This window comes from Suncus etruscus, chromosome 2 (genome assembly GCF_024139225.1).
Source record: "Suncus etruscus isolate mSunEtr1 chromosome 2, mSunEtr1.pri.cur, whole genome shotgun sequence".
NCBI classification, from domain to species: Eukaryota; Metazoa; Chordata; class Mammalia; order Eulipotyphla; family Soricidae; genus Suncus; species Suncus etruscus.
In genome coordinates, this window is record NC_064849.1 from 99,950,358 (window position 1) to 99,966,640 (window position 16,283).

The 16,283-nt window shown below is 43.5% G+C and overlaps 1 protein-coding gene across 1 annotated transcript in view; it reads right to left on the reverse strand.

Annotated features, from left to right (window-relative positions):
• PDZD2 (PDZ domain containing 2) overlaps nt 1–16,283 on the reverse strand; it is a 410,667-nt gene that overhangs the window by 97,232 nt on the left and 297,152 nt on the right. Inside the window, 1 exon segment of the mRNA XM_049769043.1 lies at nt 2,626–2,768. Within this exon segment, the coding sequence (XP_049625000.1) occupies nt 2,626–2,768 (143 nt within the window).

Below are 16,283 nucleotides of genomic sequence, written 5' to 3' on the forward strand. Positions count from 1 at the left end.
ACACTCTAGAAAACTGGTCAATTTTATTCTAGAAACAGGTAAGTAGAAACATGTTAATTATATTCTAGAAACAGGTCAGTTGGACTCTCTCTCTTTTTTTAACTTGGTTGATTGATTGCTTTTGAGGCCACATCCAGCGGTGCTCAGAATTACTCCAGGCTCTGCACTCAGGAATCATCCCTGGCAGGCTGGGTAATTACATGGGATGCTAGGAATTGAACCAGTTCCCTCCTGGGTTGGCCACATGCAAGGCAAATGCCCTACCTCTATGCTAGCTCTCCGACCTCTCAGTTGGACTCTTATAAAGCAGGTTAATTCCATGCTAGAATCATACCAGTTATACAATAGAAACAGAGCAGTTATACTCTAGAAAACACAGCTTTCAGCTAAGGGTAAGAACTCAGTGAGAGGGGCCTGAGAGATAGCACAGCGGTAAGGTGTTTGCCTTAGATGCAGAAGGACGGTGGTTTGAATCCCGGCATCCCATATGGTCCCCCGAGCCTGCCAGGAGCGATTTCTGAGCATAGAGTCAGGAGTAACCCCTGAGCGCTGCCAGGTGTGACCCACCCCCCAAAAAAAATAAAAACTCAGTGAGATCTTCTAGAAACAGCTAACAAGACCAAAGCAGCCCTGCTCATCTTCAGGGACAGGAATTTCCTAATTGCCAACTTGCCAGACACAGAGGGGACCATGAAAGGCAGAAGCCAGGACTATCTGATGGGAATTTCTCCTGCAAGTACACATCATTTAGAAAGTTTCCCGATACTCTTCCTTTTCCGATAAAATCAACAATCCTGATCTCCATCCTTTCATAATAACTGCCACCCAGATAATAGCCAGCCTGTGGCTGACCTTATCGCTCCTTCAGTTATTAGCAGCACGCTCTCTAATAAGAGGGTGACACCTATGACTCTTGTGCACTGGTCTTCTCCCCAGCTTCCCATTCTTCAGACTGAATGCCTGAAGCTACTTCAAGACCAGTTCTTAAGAAGCTTTCCAGTGCATTCTCAGTTTCAATGGGCCAGTGCAGCTTTAGTTTGCCATCTCCCCATCAGCTTCAGGGTACCCGGACTAACCCAGCCCTCATCAGTGAAACCCACCTTGATAAACCTCTATCCAGCCCTGGGCATCAGCTCACACTCACCCCACAGTAGCTGTGTTGTAAATATTGTTTTACTCTTAATCTTGGTTCTCCCAAACAACTGAGGAATGTATGTCAGCAAATTAAGAAGTTTAATTTGGCATTGGCCTAATATCGTCCTGCACAATAAAGGAGATTTGAAGTCTGAATCAGAAATCTGCTTTCTGCAAATAATATGGGGACTTTCATTGAAAGCTCAATTCCAAAGAATAGACTTGTAAGTAGAATGAAGAATTGCAGTCAAACAAAATCCTGCTTACAAGTAAGAGGAACTTGGGCTCCATGGGAACAATAGCTGTCAAAGAGGCAATGCACCTGTAGTTGGGACAGTCACACGTATGTAGTACTGGCAATGGGGTGTGTGCTGAGAATGGTGCCAGCCAGCCAGCTCCTGGACATGCGAATGTACAGAAACATAGATGACCAACCTCCCCTCTATGGAAGAGTCCCAGAGTCAGCCATCATGCATTACCAGGTTTCCCATCACTTTTTTTTTTTTTAATTTGGGCCACCCCCAGCAGCAACTCAGAGGTTATTCAAGATGCAGAAATCACTCCTGGCAGCTCAGGGAACCACATGGGATGCTGGGGATTGAACCCAGGTCAGTCCCGGGCAGGCCGAATGCAAGACAAACATCCTACCACTGTGCTATCACTTTGGCCCCACCCTGTCAATCTTTATGTGCTCTCTCCAAGCTCTGTCCCCTTTCTCCTTCAAGAGTTGTACAGATTCCGGAGAAATAGCACAGCGGTGTTTGCCTTGCAAGCAGCCGATCCAGGACCAAAGGTGATTGGTTCGAATCCCGGTGTCCCATATGGTCCCCTGTGCCTGCCAGGAGCTATTTCTGAGCAGACAGCCAGGAGTCACCCCTGAGCACCGCTAGGTGTGGCCCCAAAACAAAAAACAAAAAAACAAACAAAAAAAAAGAGTTGTACAGATTGGAGAACATTTTTGCGACACAGGGAATGTTTTTTGGTCACAAGGAAAATGTTACACAATGACTTTTCGCATCCCACATGAACCTGCATGACAGGGACATGTGTCTTGCTTGCTCTCTGCAGATTCCTGAGAATGGCTGTTTGTTACGGACATACTGAACCCAACCTCCCTGCTTAGGCCTTCATACACCAGGACTCAGGTGTGGGTACACAAGTTCAGGTGTTGGGCAGGCAGGTTCCCCCTGCATGGTATGAGCATTCCAACCTTAGGATCAGTCCATCTGCCTCAAGCTGCACCCCCAAAAATCCACTGTCTCTTTCATGGTCTGGAGGAGCCTGCCTCTGGCCAGCAATTAGCCACTTCCTGTGCTCAGAGAGTGTTTAATTAGCTCAGCTCAAGCCTGATCTCCTTCCGCTCCAGGCTCAGCCTGTGAACCTTAATTACCAGTGTGTTGACCCAAATGAAAGAGACCCAGTCCTGGGGTGGGAAGGAGGAGGAGAGGATTGGGGAGAGAGGGCAGAGAAAAGGGGAGTTTATCTAGTCACCTGTGAGCAGCACCTCCTTCCTTCACTTGAGTGACAACGATAGCGTGAGGTGAGCGCTTTGATCCTCGGCCTCCACTAACCTGAATGCCCAGCCCATCAGCCTCTTTCAGCAGCTCCATCTTCCATATGCGGCCAACTTCTTCCTGGGAAGCAAAAACAAACATGCTGTGAGCATAAACACACACACACACACACACACACACACACACACACACACACACACACACACAGCTAGAGAGAATGTATAGCACACTGGGTGCCTGCCTTGCATGTAGCCAACCAGGGGTAGATCCTCAGCACTGCAAATGATCCCACAGCACCACCAGAAATGATCTATAAATGCAGACCCAGATCTAAGCCCTGACCTCTGCCCGGATGTGGCCCCAAACCAACCAAAAACCAAAACGAAACAAAACTCACACAGAGTAGGAGCTAGGAGAAGAGAGGTATGGTCGAGACCACACACCGAGCAGCACTGCCTCTGTCCAGCATGGATGACCAGGAGAGAGACACGTTCTTGTCTTGGGACACCCATCTAGGGTCAGCAGTGCTGTCTGACAGAACTTCCTACCAGGATGGAAATGTCGGTCTTGATGCCAACATGGACCATGACCCAGGGTGTAAGCATGGGAGTTTAAGACTTGTGAGATGCTGGATTTTCTTGCTCCACTGTGATTGGATGGTGAGTAGTGCAGACCGGGTCTGTGGGGTCAAGCTCAGGTCTTGCAGTCTGTAGGGGCCTGGCTGCATTTGGGTTCCTTTTATCTGTGCAGACTTACTCAATAAAGAGCAAGATGAAAAGAAGACTGTGTGAAGACTTGCTGCCAGGAAACTTCAATTAGTTCAAGTCTAGCTTGGCCACTCAGTACTTACCTATTACCCTAAAATCTCACTTTCTTTGCTTCTATGGTGGGACTAAGAATTAATACCTCCAGGTTTGTTGTTAGAATTTGAGGAAATATTTCTGAAAACAAGTAGTAGTGTTCCTGATGCTCAGCAGAGGCAGAATAGTGTTGACTGGTGTCTATCCTCTGTCTATGTCTGTTTATGGTTTGGGGAGCCACACCTAGTGGTGCTCAGGATTTACTCTGCCTCTGCTCTCAGGGGTCACTCCTGATAGGGCATAGGAAACAGAAAGGGGATGAAACTGGGGTCTGTTGCATGCAATATGAGCTCCTTAGCCCCTTAACTATTGCTCTAGCATCTATATATTTGCTTGCTGATTTGGGGCCATATCCAACTTGGTGCTTGAGGGCTACTACCTGTTTGGTATTTGGGGAAACATCCAATGCTGAAAATAAAACTTGGGGCCCCTGCATGCAAAGCATATACTCCAATGACCCAAGTCCTTGACCCCTAGGTGACCAAGTATTACTTATCTATGTAAAAGATCACATTTAATTGTCTCTCACACTTATTTAAAACATATATGTGAGATTATCTGTAAAATAGAACTAAAATCAGAAATTAGTTATTAAAATTTGTTATGAATTTCGAAAGACATTGGTTTATAGAATACTTTTGGAATATATCAAATATATATATTTGAGAGATAATAGAGTTGGTAGGGCACTTGCCTTGCATACGGCCAACCTGGCCTCTATCCTAAGCAATTCATATAGTCTCCTGAGTTCTGCCAGGAGTGATCTCTAATCACAGAGCTGAGAATAAGTTCTGAGAACCAGAAGATATGCTCCCTATAAACAACAACAACAACAACAACAACAACAAAGTGCTTCATACATTGTAAAGATCTACCTTTTAGTTTTGGGGGGATTATTTTGGGCTGATTCTCACCCCCGCTGTGCTCAGGGGTTACTCATGGCTCTGTACTCAGGAATCACTTCTGGCAGTGCTCAGGGGACCACATGGGATGCCAAGGAGCAAATCCAAGTTTGTTGCATGCAAGGTAAACACCCTTCCCATTGTACTATTTCTCTAGCCTCAAAATCTACCTTAAAAAAAAAAAAAAAGAAAACAACCAATGGTTCTGGATGATAGTACAACAGGTAGGGCATTTGTTTTGTGTGTGGTTGACATGGGGTTTATCCCTAACATCCCATATGGTCCCCAAGCACTGCCAGCAATGACCCCTGAGCTAAGAGCCAGGAGTAACACTTGAGCACAGCTGGGTGTGACCCAAAAACTAAAAACCAAAAACCAAGTCAGACAAATAGGACCAGCAATAATACAGGATTTAAGGCACTGGCTTTGCATGATGCCAGACCCAATTCAAATTCCTGGTGCTGCATGCGGTTCCTTGAGCACCAACAGAAGTCACTCCTGACAGATCTACGAATAGCCCGAATATCTCCAATATGGACCAAAATTAAAAAGAAAACAAAGAATCTCTGTTTTAGGCTCTCAGGACCACTGATAGCTCTTCAGCTTTGGCTCTTTCTCTGCTTGACTGTCTGCTAGACAAGGACACCTCCATCAGACAAGGACATCTCCATCTGCCTCTGCACAGCGTGTTCCCTCTGATAGTCCACAGTTCAGACAATTGTATGCAAAACCTTCTGAAGAGACTGATTTGAGGGTCATTGGCTTTAGAGGTAGTGCCTGCAATGCTTTCTTCACGATCTAAAACCATCTGTTTTTTTCATCCATCCAAAGGGTCCAATGGAAGCAATGAAGGCCCAATATACACAAAGCCATCACTCCTGAGAAGCCGGCAAGCTGCCCATTCATGCTGCTTGCAAAAGAGAAAGAATCTGAGGCATTTAGAGAATCTGAATGTACATGGTCAGAAGCTAAGGGGAGACTTCACGGAGAGCCCAAACACCAGATGTTGGATGGTCGCCTAAGTGCAGACCGCGGACCATCTGGGGAAAAGGCGAGCAGACAGAGACCTGGAGGCTCCAACATCCTTCCTAATGCAGCACCGCACAGTGGGGCTCACTGCCTCAGCAACACGCAGCGGTGCCAACTGTCTCCTTCATCTGCCAACTGCAGACAGATGAGGCCCGTGTGGCCAAACGTAACTTCAGAAGCCGCTGGCTTACCACAGCAGTTTGTGAACTTGTCAGTGTTCCCGGGGGCTCATGTGGGACACCATATTTTTGGTCTGTTGCCTCTGACCTCTGGAACACCGTCATTCCTTCCTGCCTTCAGACCTAGTCTTCCTGGCCTGCCCTGTCTCTTGTGGTTTCACTAATTCCAAGAAGCTGTCCTTGAGAATTAGTGCTACTGCGGAGAGGGCGGAGAGGGTCAACTCTTGACCCTTCTAGAACTATGGCCTAATACAGAGCCCCCAAAGAAACAGTCGGGAAAGTGCCCTTGTGTCCTGGCTTGGGGTGGATCCCCTACCAGTGCCTGGGCCCACCCATTGGCTGTTTCTGGGTCTTCCAGGGTAGTTGAATCCAAAACAGAATAGGGGTTTGATTTTTTTCTTTCTTTCTATGGTAAGTAGGTCAAAACTTCTTTAAGTTCAGGTGGTTTGAGATGAAGCTGCAGGCTTTCCCAGTTCAAAAAAGTGTGGGGGAGAGGAGGCATTTCTCTTTTCCAAGAGTCACAGAGACATTGATTGGGATCTGGGAATAAGAAAACTACTAGAGTTATCAGTGGGTCTGCCTCAACATCCCATACTCTTTGCTTGCCCCTGCTCTCTTTCACGTATGATAAACCCTTTGGTTGATATTCCCAGGACTTTTCTTTTTTTCTTTTTTCTTTTTTTTCTCTTTGAGCCACACCCTGCGATGCTCAGGGGTTACTCCTGGCTATACATTCAGAAATCGCTTCTGGCTTGGGGGGACCGTATGGGACGCCGAGGGATAGAATAAAGGTCCGTGCTGGGTCATCCATGTGCAAGGCAAACACCCTACCGCTGTGCTATAGCGTTTCTGAAGTCAGAAATCGATTCTCTTCCCTTCCAGCTAGACCCACCACATCTTCCACTGTATAAGCAGGCACAAAACCTCATCTGCTGAACTGTGAAGCCACAAGACAGCTCTATTCAGCACACCTCATTCTGCACAAACTGATATCTCCTGCCGCTGAGTAGAGAAGGCAGGGAAGGTTAAAGCCAGCTTAATCTCTCGGAGACGCCTTCAAAATTGCACTTTGCATTGCAAGCACATGGGAAGAACATGTACAAGCTCTCCAAGCTCAGTGAGTGAAAATAATAAAACAGAAAGCTCTACCAGTACCAACTATCTCTGAAAAATATCAGAGAATGAACTTTGTGACATCATGTTGAGGATGTTTAATGAGATCAAAGAAACAATAGTGCAGGTATTTAGCAAGACACAAAATATGGTCAAGAGCTAGTAAACCATCTGACAATTCATTGCAACATAATATAATTTTCACAAATTTTCTTGTTTCTGTACACTTTTTCTTTCTTTTTTTTATATTTTAATAAGTTTGCTCCCACTTACTTGAGAAAAAAATGTATTATGATCAAGGCTGGAGCAATCGCACAGCAGGCAGGGCATTTGTCTTGTACACAGCAGATTGGTTCAATCTCCAGCATCCCATATGGTCCCTTGGGCCTGCCAAGGAGTGATTTCTGAGTGTAGAGCTAGGAGTAACCCCTAAGTGCAACTGTGTAGTCCCCCCATAAAAAAAAACTCCAAAAACAAAAACACCAAATGTATTATGATCAAAATATCAACTATGTGATACATGCTCTTTAAGTAAAGTAAATTAATATTTTTTTAAAAAGTACGAGAGACTTAGAAAAATTACTATCAGAAGAGTCAGAAATGAAGAGTGATATAAAAACCTCAACAGAAGGTCTGAGCCACAGAACAGCAGTAGTTGAGGAAAGATTGAGGAACTCCCAGATGAGATGCAGGAAATCTCTAGAAAACAACGATAGGTGGGGGAGGGAAGCCTGAACAGAAATAAACATCACACTAGAGAATAAGGGGTCAATTTAAGAGGAATAAGATAAGAAATTATCAGAGTCCCTAAAGATCAGAAAAGCAAATTCAATTGAAGAAATTATAGATAAGAATTTCCGGGCCGGGCGGTGGCGCTAGAGGTAAGGTGCCTGCCTTGCCTGCGCTCACCTTGGATGGACCGCGGTTCGATCCCCCGGTTTCCCATATGGTCCCCCAAGCCAGGAGCGACTTCTGAGCGCATAGTCAGGAGTAACCCCTGAGCATCACCGGGTGTGGCCCAAAAAAAAAAAAAAAAAAAGAATTTCCCAAAGTTGAGGCACCTAGATCCAAAGAGTCTGAAGGGTCCCAGAAAACAAACAAAGCAGAACCAAAGAAAAAAACTCAAGATATACAATAATCGGAATGACAACAGCCAAGGACAGAGAATACTAAAAGCAAAAGATCAAAGGCACTTCCATCCAGAGGAAAGATTCACAGAGAGCCATCAAATGAGACTCTCTGAACCAGAGGCTAAATTAAGTGAGCACTTTGCCAACAGTGCTCTTTCCAACTAGACTGTAATTCAGATTTGAAGGCATGATGCAGAGCTGCATGAACAAACAACAACACAGGGAAGTCAAAGCCTTAAAACCAGTTTTTTGAGAAATATTAAAGGAGCTTCTTAAAAGACAAGACAAGGGGCCGGAGAGATAGAATATCAGGAGGGCATTTGGACGGACCAGGGTTCAGTTCCTGGCATCCCGTATGGTCTCCCAAGCCTGTCAGGAGTGATTTCTGAGTGCAGAGCCAAGAATAACTCCATAGTGCTGCTGGGTGTGGCCCAAAACCAACCAACCAAACAAACAAATAAAAGATAAGACAAACCTCAGTTCTTTGCCAGTGAATATGGCATTCACTCACAGCACTAGGGTTAAGAAAGGTCTGTTTACTGAGGGATTTTATTCTTTTCAATAATGAATTAATATAATTTATATTGAATTTCTATGTCTGCTCAGGTAGTTTTTAAATATTCATAGAGATTTTCATTATAATATGTTATTAATAATATATAATTAATATTTCATATAAGATTTAAAATGAATATAGATTTTGTACCATTACTTTCTTAAAATTTATATGTCTGAAAAATAGTTTGTTTTTTAAGTTAAAAAAGAGATAAAAATAAAAGAAGATGAGAGAGAGAGAAAGAGTAATATGCTTAAGGAAAAGTGCAGGCTTCTCAAAAGACTGAGAGAGCTCCAGTACACAACCCAGCATGAAAGCAGTAAAGTCCATATCTCGAGAGGGGAGATGCAGGTGAAACCTGCTCAGGTACCATGCACTTGTGCCAATACATAGTTTTTGAAAAATAATTTTTATCCACTCATCATTGATTTACAGCTTTGTAGAATTTCAGGAGTTTAGCTTACTTTATTCATCTGCATATGTATATGTATGTAGGTGTCACCACCTCCACAATAAATTAAAAAAATAAATCTTTCATATATGTTGGATATAAAAAAAACATAGTAAGAGAACAACAAGTTGTCAACAAATTACCAGAACTAGAGATCTTGTCAATGGAAATTGAGCTTACTTGGGGGAAGGGGTATGGCACGGCTGTGAGGGACCCTTAGGACACTGGTGAAGGGAAGCAGACATTCAGGTGGTGGGTGTGGTATTGGGATGATGTATGTATGGGAAGTATAATTAACAGTATTGTAAATTCCAGTTTCTCAATAAAACTAGGAAAATTAAAACAAAGCAAACACAACAATTGGTTTGATTTCAAGTTAGATACTAGATACATTGTCATTCTTTGTCCCCTTTCTGTCCACCCTCTCTTTGTTACACTGAACAGCTTTTTTTTTTTTTAATATAATTTTTTATTTTGAATTATGAGAACAAAAGATGCAAAGAAAGAGGATAAGGTAAAGTTACAGTGGAAGGACAATCACCCATAACATAATTATCAGAAGAAGTCCCCTTGCTGATATCGTAACTTTGAACTTTCACCAAAGAAAGCTAAGATAAATAAAACAGAATCCATGTGCAATTACTTTGTCCCTCAAGTCCCCAGATTGTAGCACATTATAATATTTCTTAACAGCACACAAGGCAATCTAAAGCCATCAAACTTACGTAACTCCTTAAAGAGGAGTTAGAGGCATAGTTTTTTTTACATTTCAATGTACATGCATATTAGCTTAAGTTAACCTCAAATTTTAAGTGGGTGCGTTTTAAGGATTAGAGTCAAAGGAGCACAGTAAAAACGGTGTTAGAGTGGCAATTGTTGTTTGCATAGGCCCACCAAAATATGAGAGGCATGGAAAGGAATAACCTTGGCCTAAATACAAAGAGATCCTACCCCTGAAGTTTCCTGGCATAAGACCAGCTCTAGGCCTCAGGAAAGTTATCGTTCGCTCCAAGACATTGTCCGTAGCGCCAACACACTTATCACACAGTCTCTGTTGTTGGTCTCATGTTTCTGTATTAAAGATTCTGGAATCTGCATGTCCTACATTGAAGTCATGATGTGGAGTGCCTTCTCGTTTCACCTCACCATGAAAGGGCAATGCAGGAAGCCCTGTCCTGTAAGCAGGTTGTTGTTGTAAAGTCTTCTCAGTGTTAAGGGAAGTCTCTTTTGAGCAGGACAATGTCTGAGCAGTGGTAGGGTCTTCCGTGGTAGAGGATTGCTTCCAGGTGATGTTATAGACAAACCTCACCATAAAGGGGCAATACAGCAAGCCCTGTCCAGTAAGCAGGTCATTGTTCTTGTTGTCTTCTCAGTGTTAAGGGGTGTCTCTTTTGAGTAGATCGATGTCAGATCAGCTGTAGGGTCGTCCCTGGTACAGGAATGCCTCCGAGTGATGTTATATAAAACCTTGGATGTTTTGTAAATGTCTTCTGTAGATCAAGGGGTAAATGGAGAATGCCCATTTTTCTGAGGCCTGTGCCAGGTCTTTATGTCAATGTTCAGGGTGTAAGGTCTCATTGCACTACAAGATTTGTGTGTTCTCATTTCTATTAGATAAGAACTTATTGGTATGAATAGTATTTTCCCATGTTAGTGTGCCTACGCAAACAAGATATAAAGCCACGTGGTGCTATCAGATATATGGGGGCATAAGAACATTTCCAACAAGACCCATGACTTGGTTCAAACATAAGTATTAAACTGAGGGATTCTTTCACACCAAATTCCATATTGAGCAGTTCACAAAGGGAAGATAAAAAACATGGGGGGGGGATCATCACTGTATAAGAAAGTATTTAGCAAAAGTTATAGCCATCAAAGAAAACACCCATAAAATGTTGAAAAGATATGTGTCCTTTTTATGCCTTTTAAAATAGTTGAGTGGGTGTTAACTCTAGGGCACCACTTTGGTCTGTGACTTAGGACTCAACAGTACTTAAGTTAGAAAGGGTAAGTAATGATGATAGGAGTTAAAGAAGTTAAAGAGAAATATGAACTTATGAAGGGGTATGCAAAAGGGCAGAGTACAAAATGGACATTCTGCATACATAAAAACATAATTCAATGATAGTGAGTACTATTAATGTTTCTTGTGAGAGTACTATTAATGTTTTTTGTGAGAGTACTATTAATGTTTCTCGTGAGAGTACGATTAATGTTTCTTGTGAGAGTACTATTAATGTTTCTTGTGAGAGTACGATTAATGTTTTTTGTGAGAGTACTATTAATGTTACTTGTGTGCGCGGGGGCGATAGCCCCCGAGCGATTTTGAAAATGTAAACTGGACAGAGATTATCAGTGCCGGCCAAACCTCCTCCTGCTAGACTCCCGGCTCCCAGGAAGGAGAGATCCTTCAAGAAGCTGGGAGACCAGAAGTTCAGAGCCCCACCCAGACCCTCCCTAAGGAGCCGCATGGATAGTGGGGGAAGGCCTAGGGTGCCTTCAAGCTCCACCAAGTGACCCAACTCACCGGCTTGCCCAGGGGTGTGGCCCGGGGAAGCCCTGGAGATCTGGAGCAAGGTGGCAGCGGGGTGCTGGGGTTACCCAAGTCCCGCACCCCCCCTACGCCTGGCCAAGCAGGCCTCCGGCATGGCGGGGGCCTGCCAAACCTCCTCCTGCTAGACTCCCAGCTCCCAGGAAGGAGAGATCCTTCAAGAAGCTGGGAGACCAGAAGTTCAGAGCCCCACCCAGACCCTCCCTAAGGAGCCGCATGGATAGTGGGGGAAGGCCTAGGGTACCTTCAAGCTCCACCAAGGGACCCAACTCACCGGCTTGCCCAGGGGTGTGGCCCGGGGAAGCCCTGGAGATCTGGAGCAAGGCGGTAGAGGGGTGCTGGGGTTACCCAAGTCCCACACCCCCCCTAGGCCTGGCCAAGCAGGCCTCCGGCATGTTGGGGGCCTGCCAAACCTCCTCCTGCTAGACTCCCGGCTCCCAGGAAACTTTTTTTTTTTTTTTAATATCTTTACTTGGGGCTGGTGTTTGTCTTGCAACAAGAAGGACGGTGGTTCAAATCCTGGCATCCCATATGGTCCCCAGAGCCCGCCAGGGGCGATTTCTGAGTATAGAGTTAGGAGTAATCCCTGAGCGCTTCGGGGTGTGACCAAAAACCAAATATATATATATATATTCTTTTTTTTCTTAAGCACCATGATTACAAACAAGCATGGTGCTCAGGAGCATGGGAATAATAAATACATATTGCTTTTCTTATTTCTTTATATTTTGGGGGGGGGTCACACCTGGCAGCACTCAGGGGTTACTCCTGCCAAGCACAGGGGACCATATGGAATACTGGGATTCAAACCACGATCCATCCTGAATCAGCTGCGTGCAAGACAAACTCCCTACTGCTGTGTTATCTCTCTGGCCCTGCTTTTCTCATTTCTAAATGCTTCTAGAAATATAATGTGCAACAAGAAATATTCAAACTATGACCACGAGGGAAGAATAATGACCTATTGTGACACCACATCAAAGCACCCACATGGGTGCCAGAGAGATAGCTCCATTGTCTGAGAGTTTGCTTTGCCTGCAGGAGGCCTGGGACCATAGTTTATTCTGAGCACTGAGTTGGGACTATCCCCTGAGCACTTCTAGGTGTTCCTACAGTCAGAAAAGGGCTCACACAAGGCCTTCTCTTGTCCCCTTTCACATTTATAATATGCACATCCAACTAGTCAAAAGCAAAAAAAAACCTTTTACTTAGCGAAAAAAAAAAAAAAAAAAAAACTCGGCATAACCCATCTACCATAGAGCATCCCCTTACACCAGTCAAGAAACAGATCTTCTTTCCACTTTTATCCCCCAAATGATCTCCTCTTCACCTCCACCTCTCCACTGAAAGTAGCAGAGATCGGTGAAGATTCCTTGTTCTGAAATTTTTGATCATTTAATGGAAGAGTCTGGAAGAAAACAAAGGTATACACAGGAAGAAGAGGAAGATGCTACCAGCCATAACTGCACCGCCATTTGTACCATCTTACTATCAGTATGAAATCTTGCTGCCTACACTTGAAATTAGCGTCTACTAAAAAATAGTTCAAGTTTGAAGTAGACAGAAGCTGGCAACTTGTCAAAAGCCAACAGGCTGAATTAAATATATATATAAAATAATATTAGGCTGGAGAGATGACTCAAAGAGTTAATTAAGCACATGCTTTGCATGTCGGAGGCCCAGTTTGAAATCCAATACACTGTGGACCCTTTCTTCCCCAATTTACATCTTCCCCTGTCATCCTTTCCAAACACCCAAGCACACCCCTAGACATTGAGAGTGAACACAGCCCAAATGCAGCACCAACAAATCACTACAAGCCTGCCGGGTGTGACCCAAAAACAAAACAAAATAAAACAAAACAAAACAAAACAAAAAAAAACAGTGTGTGTGTGTGTGTGTGTGTGTGTGAACACCTAGCAATGCTAAGGGCTTATTCCTGGCTCACTGTGCTCAAGATTCATTCCCAGAAGTACTCAGGGTTTACTCCTGGCTCTCTGTATTCAGAGTTCATTCCTAGCAGCACTCAGGGTTTACTCCTGGCTTTCTGTGCTCAGGGCTCTCCTACTCCTGACTTTGTGCCCAGGGATCATTCTCCACAAGGTTCAGGGACCATATGAGGCACCAGTGATTGAACTGGAGCCAGTTTTGTGCAAGGGAAGTATATTACCTACTGCACTATATCTTCAGTCTCTAGAAACACTATATTTTTTTTTTAAAAGGAGATATTTGTTAAAAGGAAGCAGATTTCTTATAGCAGTTAAGGGAGAGAGAAGAATAGAAAAACAATGTCTGAGGATTTATTTTACTTTAATTGGTAACAGTCTATAAAAAATAAGTACCTGACAAATAAAAATGACCTGAATGATCATCCTTCTAAGTTATTTCTGTAATGTATTAGGTCTTTGTAGATATAGTAATCATTAATAAAGCAGAAATGGAGCAGTGCTGACTTGTTGAATCCCCCATTATTTAAATGATTTGGAATCTGCTCCCCTCACACATATTTAATAGGTCAGTAGCCAACTTTTGTTCTGGAAATTCCATTTAGCTCATCCCAGAGTGAAATGAAACTGTACACAAACCCAAAATGGAAGCAACCATCAGTAAAGGCCCATTGGTTCTGACCAAAGGGATGCCACTCATTCCCTGACAAGCTCAATCATCCTGGGAGAATTACCTAAGGAAGAAATTTCTGATACAAATAATCAAGCCTGAGAAAGAATGTGACCTGCTCTGACTTTCAAGATACCACGCATATCCTGGGACATCCTGGGACGAGGAATCAGCCAAGAGATGACAAAAAGTTATAAAGAAGGTGACTTTTAGACTGCTGGTTCCCCCTTTCCATAGGCAAGGGGTTCAAAAATAGATGTCCCAGAAGCAAAACATTCAAGTCTCTTCCTCCCAGAATTTCATCTCTATCTTCTTATTTAATTGAACTTTCAAGCAGACAAGGGTATTCTGAGATGTGATTTCTTCAGATAACTGAATCCTGAAACTCAAGCATTCAGAGAGATAGTTCAGTGGGTCTTCCTTGCACAAAGCCCACATGGGTTTGAACCTGACATGATACATGGTTCTTCAAGTACTGCCAGGAGTAAGCTCTGTACACAGTTAAAAAATAAATAAACAAAAAAGTCTAGGGGCCGGAGATATAGCATGGAGGTAAGGCATTTGCCTCTCTGCAGAAGGTCAGTGGTTCGAATCCCGGCGTCCCATATGGTCCCCTGAGCCTGCCAGGAGCGATTTCTGAGCGTAGAGCCAGCAGTAACCCCTGAGCACTGCCGGGTGTGACCCAAAAACAAAAAACAAACAAACAAAAAAAACCCCAAAAACAAACAAACAAACAAAAAAAAGCAAATAAAAAAGTCTAGTAAAAAACCCGATCACCACCTAAACAAAAATAAAAACAAAAAGTACCAGAAAGGCAATTTTGTTGTCTTTAAGTGAACAGAAGTTTCCCCAAGGAAAATCTCTTAAAACTTTAATGGGTTTGTTCATGTCCAACATGCCATCTTGCCACAGTAAAAGCAGCCCAGTTGCATTACTCCAACAGAAAATGATGGTTGCTGACTCTTCTGAAGTAGACTGGACCAGACTGACAATTCTGGAGCCTTCTTGGAAGAAGGGAGGCAGATTCTCTTACTGCATGAAGGCACAGCAGCCCACAGCCACACCTGACACCCCCTGACAGAAATGTTCCAGCTCCACAACTAAATCTTATCAAACTGACAATCCACCAAATTTGCTCCAGACCGACAGATCCTGAACTGCCTCCAGAAATCTGTGGGTACCTCAAAATTTCCAAGTAGTGATAGAGCACTCGGATTATAGCAGATCTGATGGGAAAATTGCATCTGAGTTGGTAAAGATCACCAAACTCAGTGAGCCTAAACAGTAACACAGAAGGCTCAACTAGCAATAAACACAGCCCAGTAAATCCCGTGACACTGACTTTAGTAATACCACAAAGAGATATAACAATTATTACAAAATGACCCTTGTTTATAAGCTTATTTGCCTTTGTTTTGTCATAAAACAATATGAAGCAAATTTGTTTGTGCCTGCAAGGGTTTAAGCAAGGGTGTAAGTGGGAAATTGAGGACATTGATGAAGGAAAGTCCCACTGGTAGTGGGATTGGTGTTTGAATACTGAATGCCTGAAACGACTGAATTAGAAAAAATCATGGTGTTATAATAATTTTTTTGAGTCTGATGAGTTTGGGCCAGAAAGGGTGCTTGCCTTGCATGCAGCCAACTCAGGTCTGATCCCTGGCATCCCATGTGGTCCCCTGAACATCTTCAGGAGTGATCCCTGAGTGCAGAGCCAGAAGTCACCATAAACATCACTGGGTGTGGCTCCCCAAATGTTTGTTGGCTTTGGGAATAAATATTACCCTTCATTTTAGATAAAATAAAAACCTATTTTTCAAACTGTCTGTGACATTCAATCTCTTTGATTATTTTAGACATCCAAATGATTCAGTAGTCAACATTTTCTAACCTTTTTTTCAATCCCAGACTTTCTGAGCAATCACAATGTGGAATCTTACCAGTGTAGAATTTGAACTCAGAAAGGAACATGCTGTATTGTATTTTTAGTTCTTGATCGAGAGTGGCTGTATCGTCTAGGTTTTTTGTTTTTGAACTACACCCAGTGGCGTTCAGAGGCTACTATTGTCTCTGCTCACAGATATTATGGCTGGCAGTGCTCAGGGGACCATATGGGATGCTGAGGATCAAACCTGGGTTGCCAGCATGCAAGGCAACTGCCCTACCCACTGTGCTATCTCTCCAGCCTCTACCTTTTAGTTTTTAAGTGAAATCAATGACTGAATTATGAACTTTCCCTTCTCAT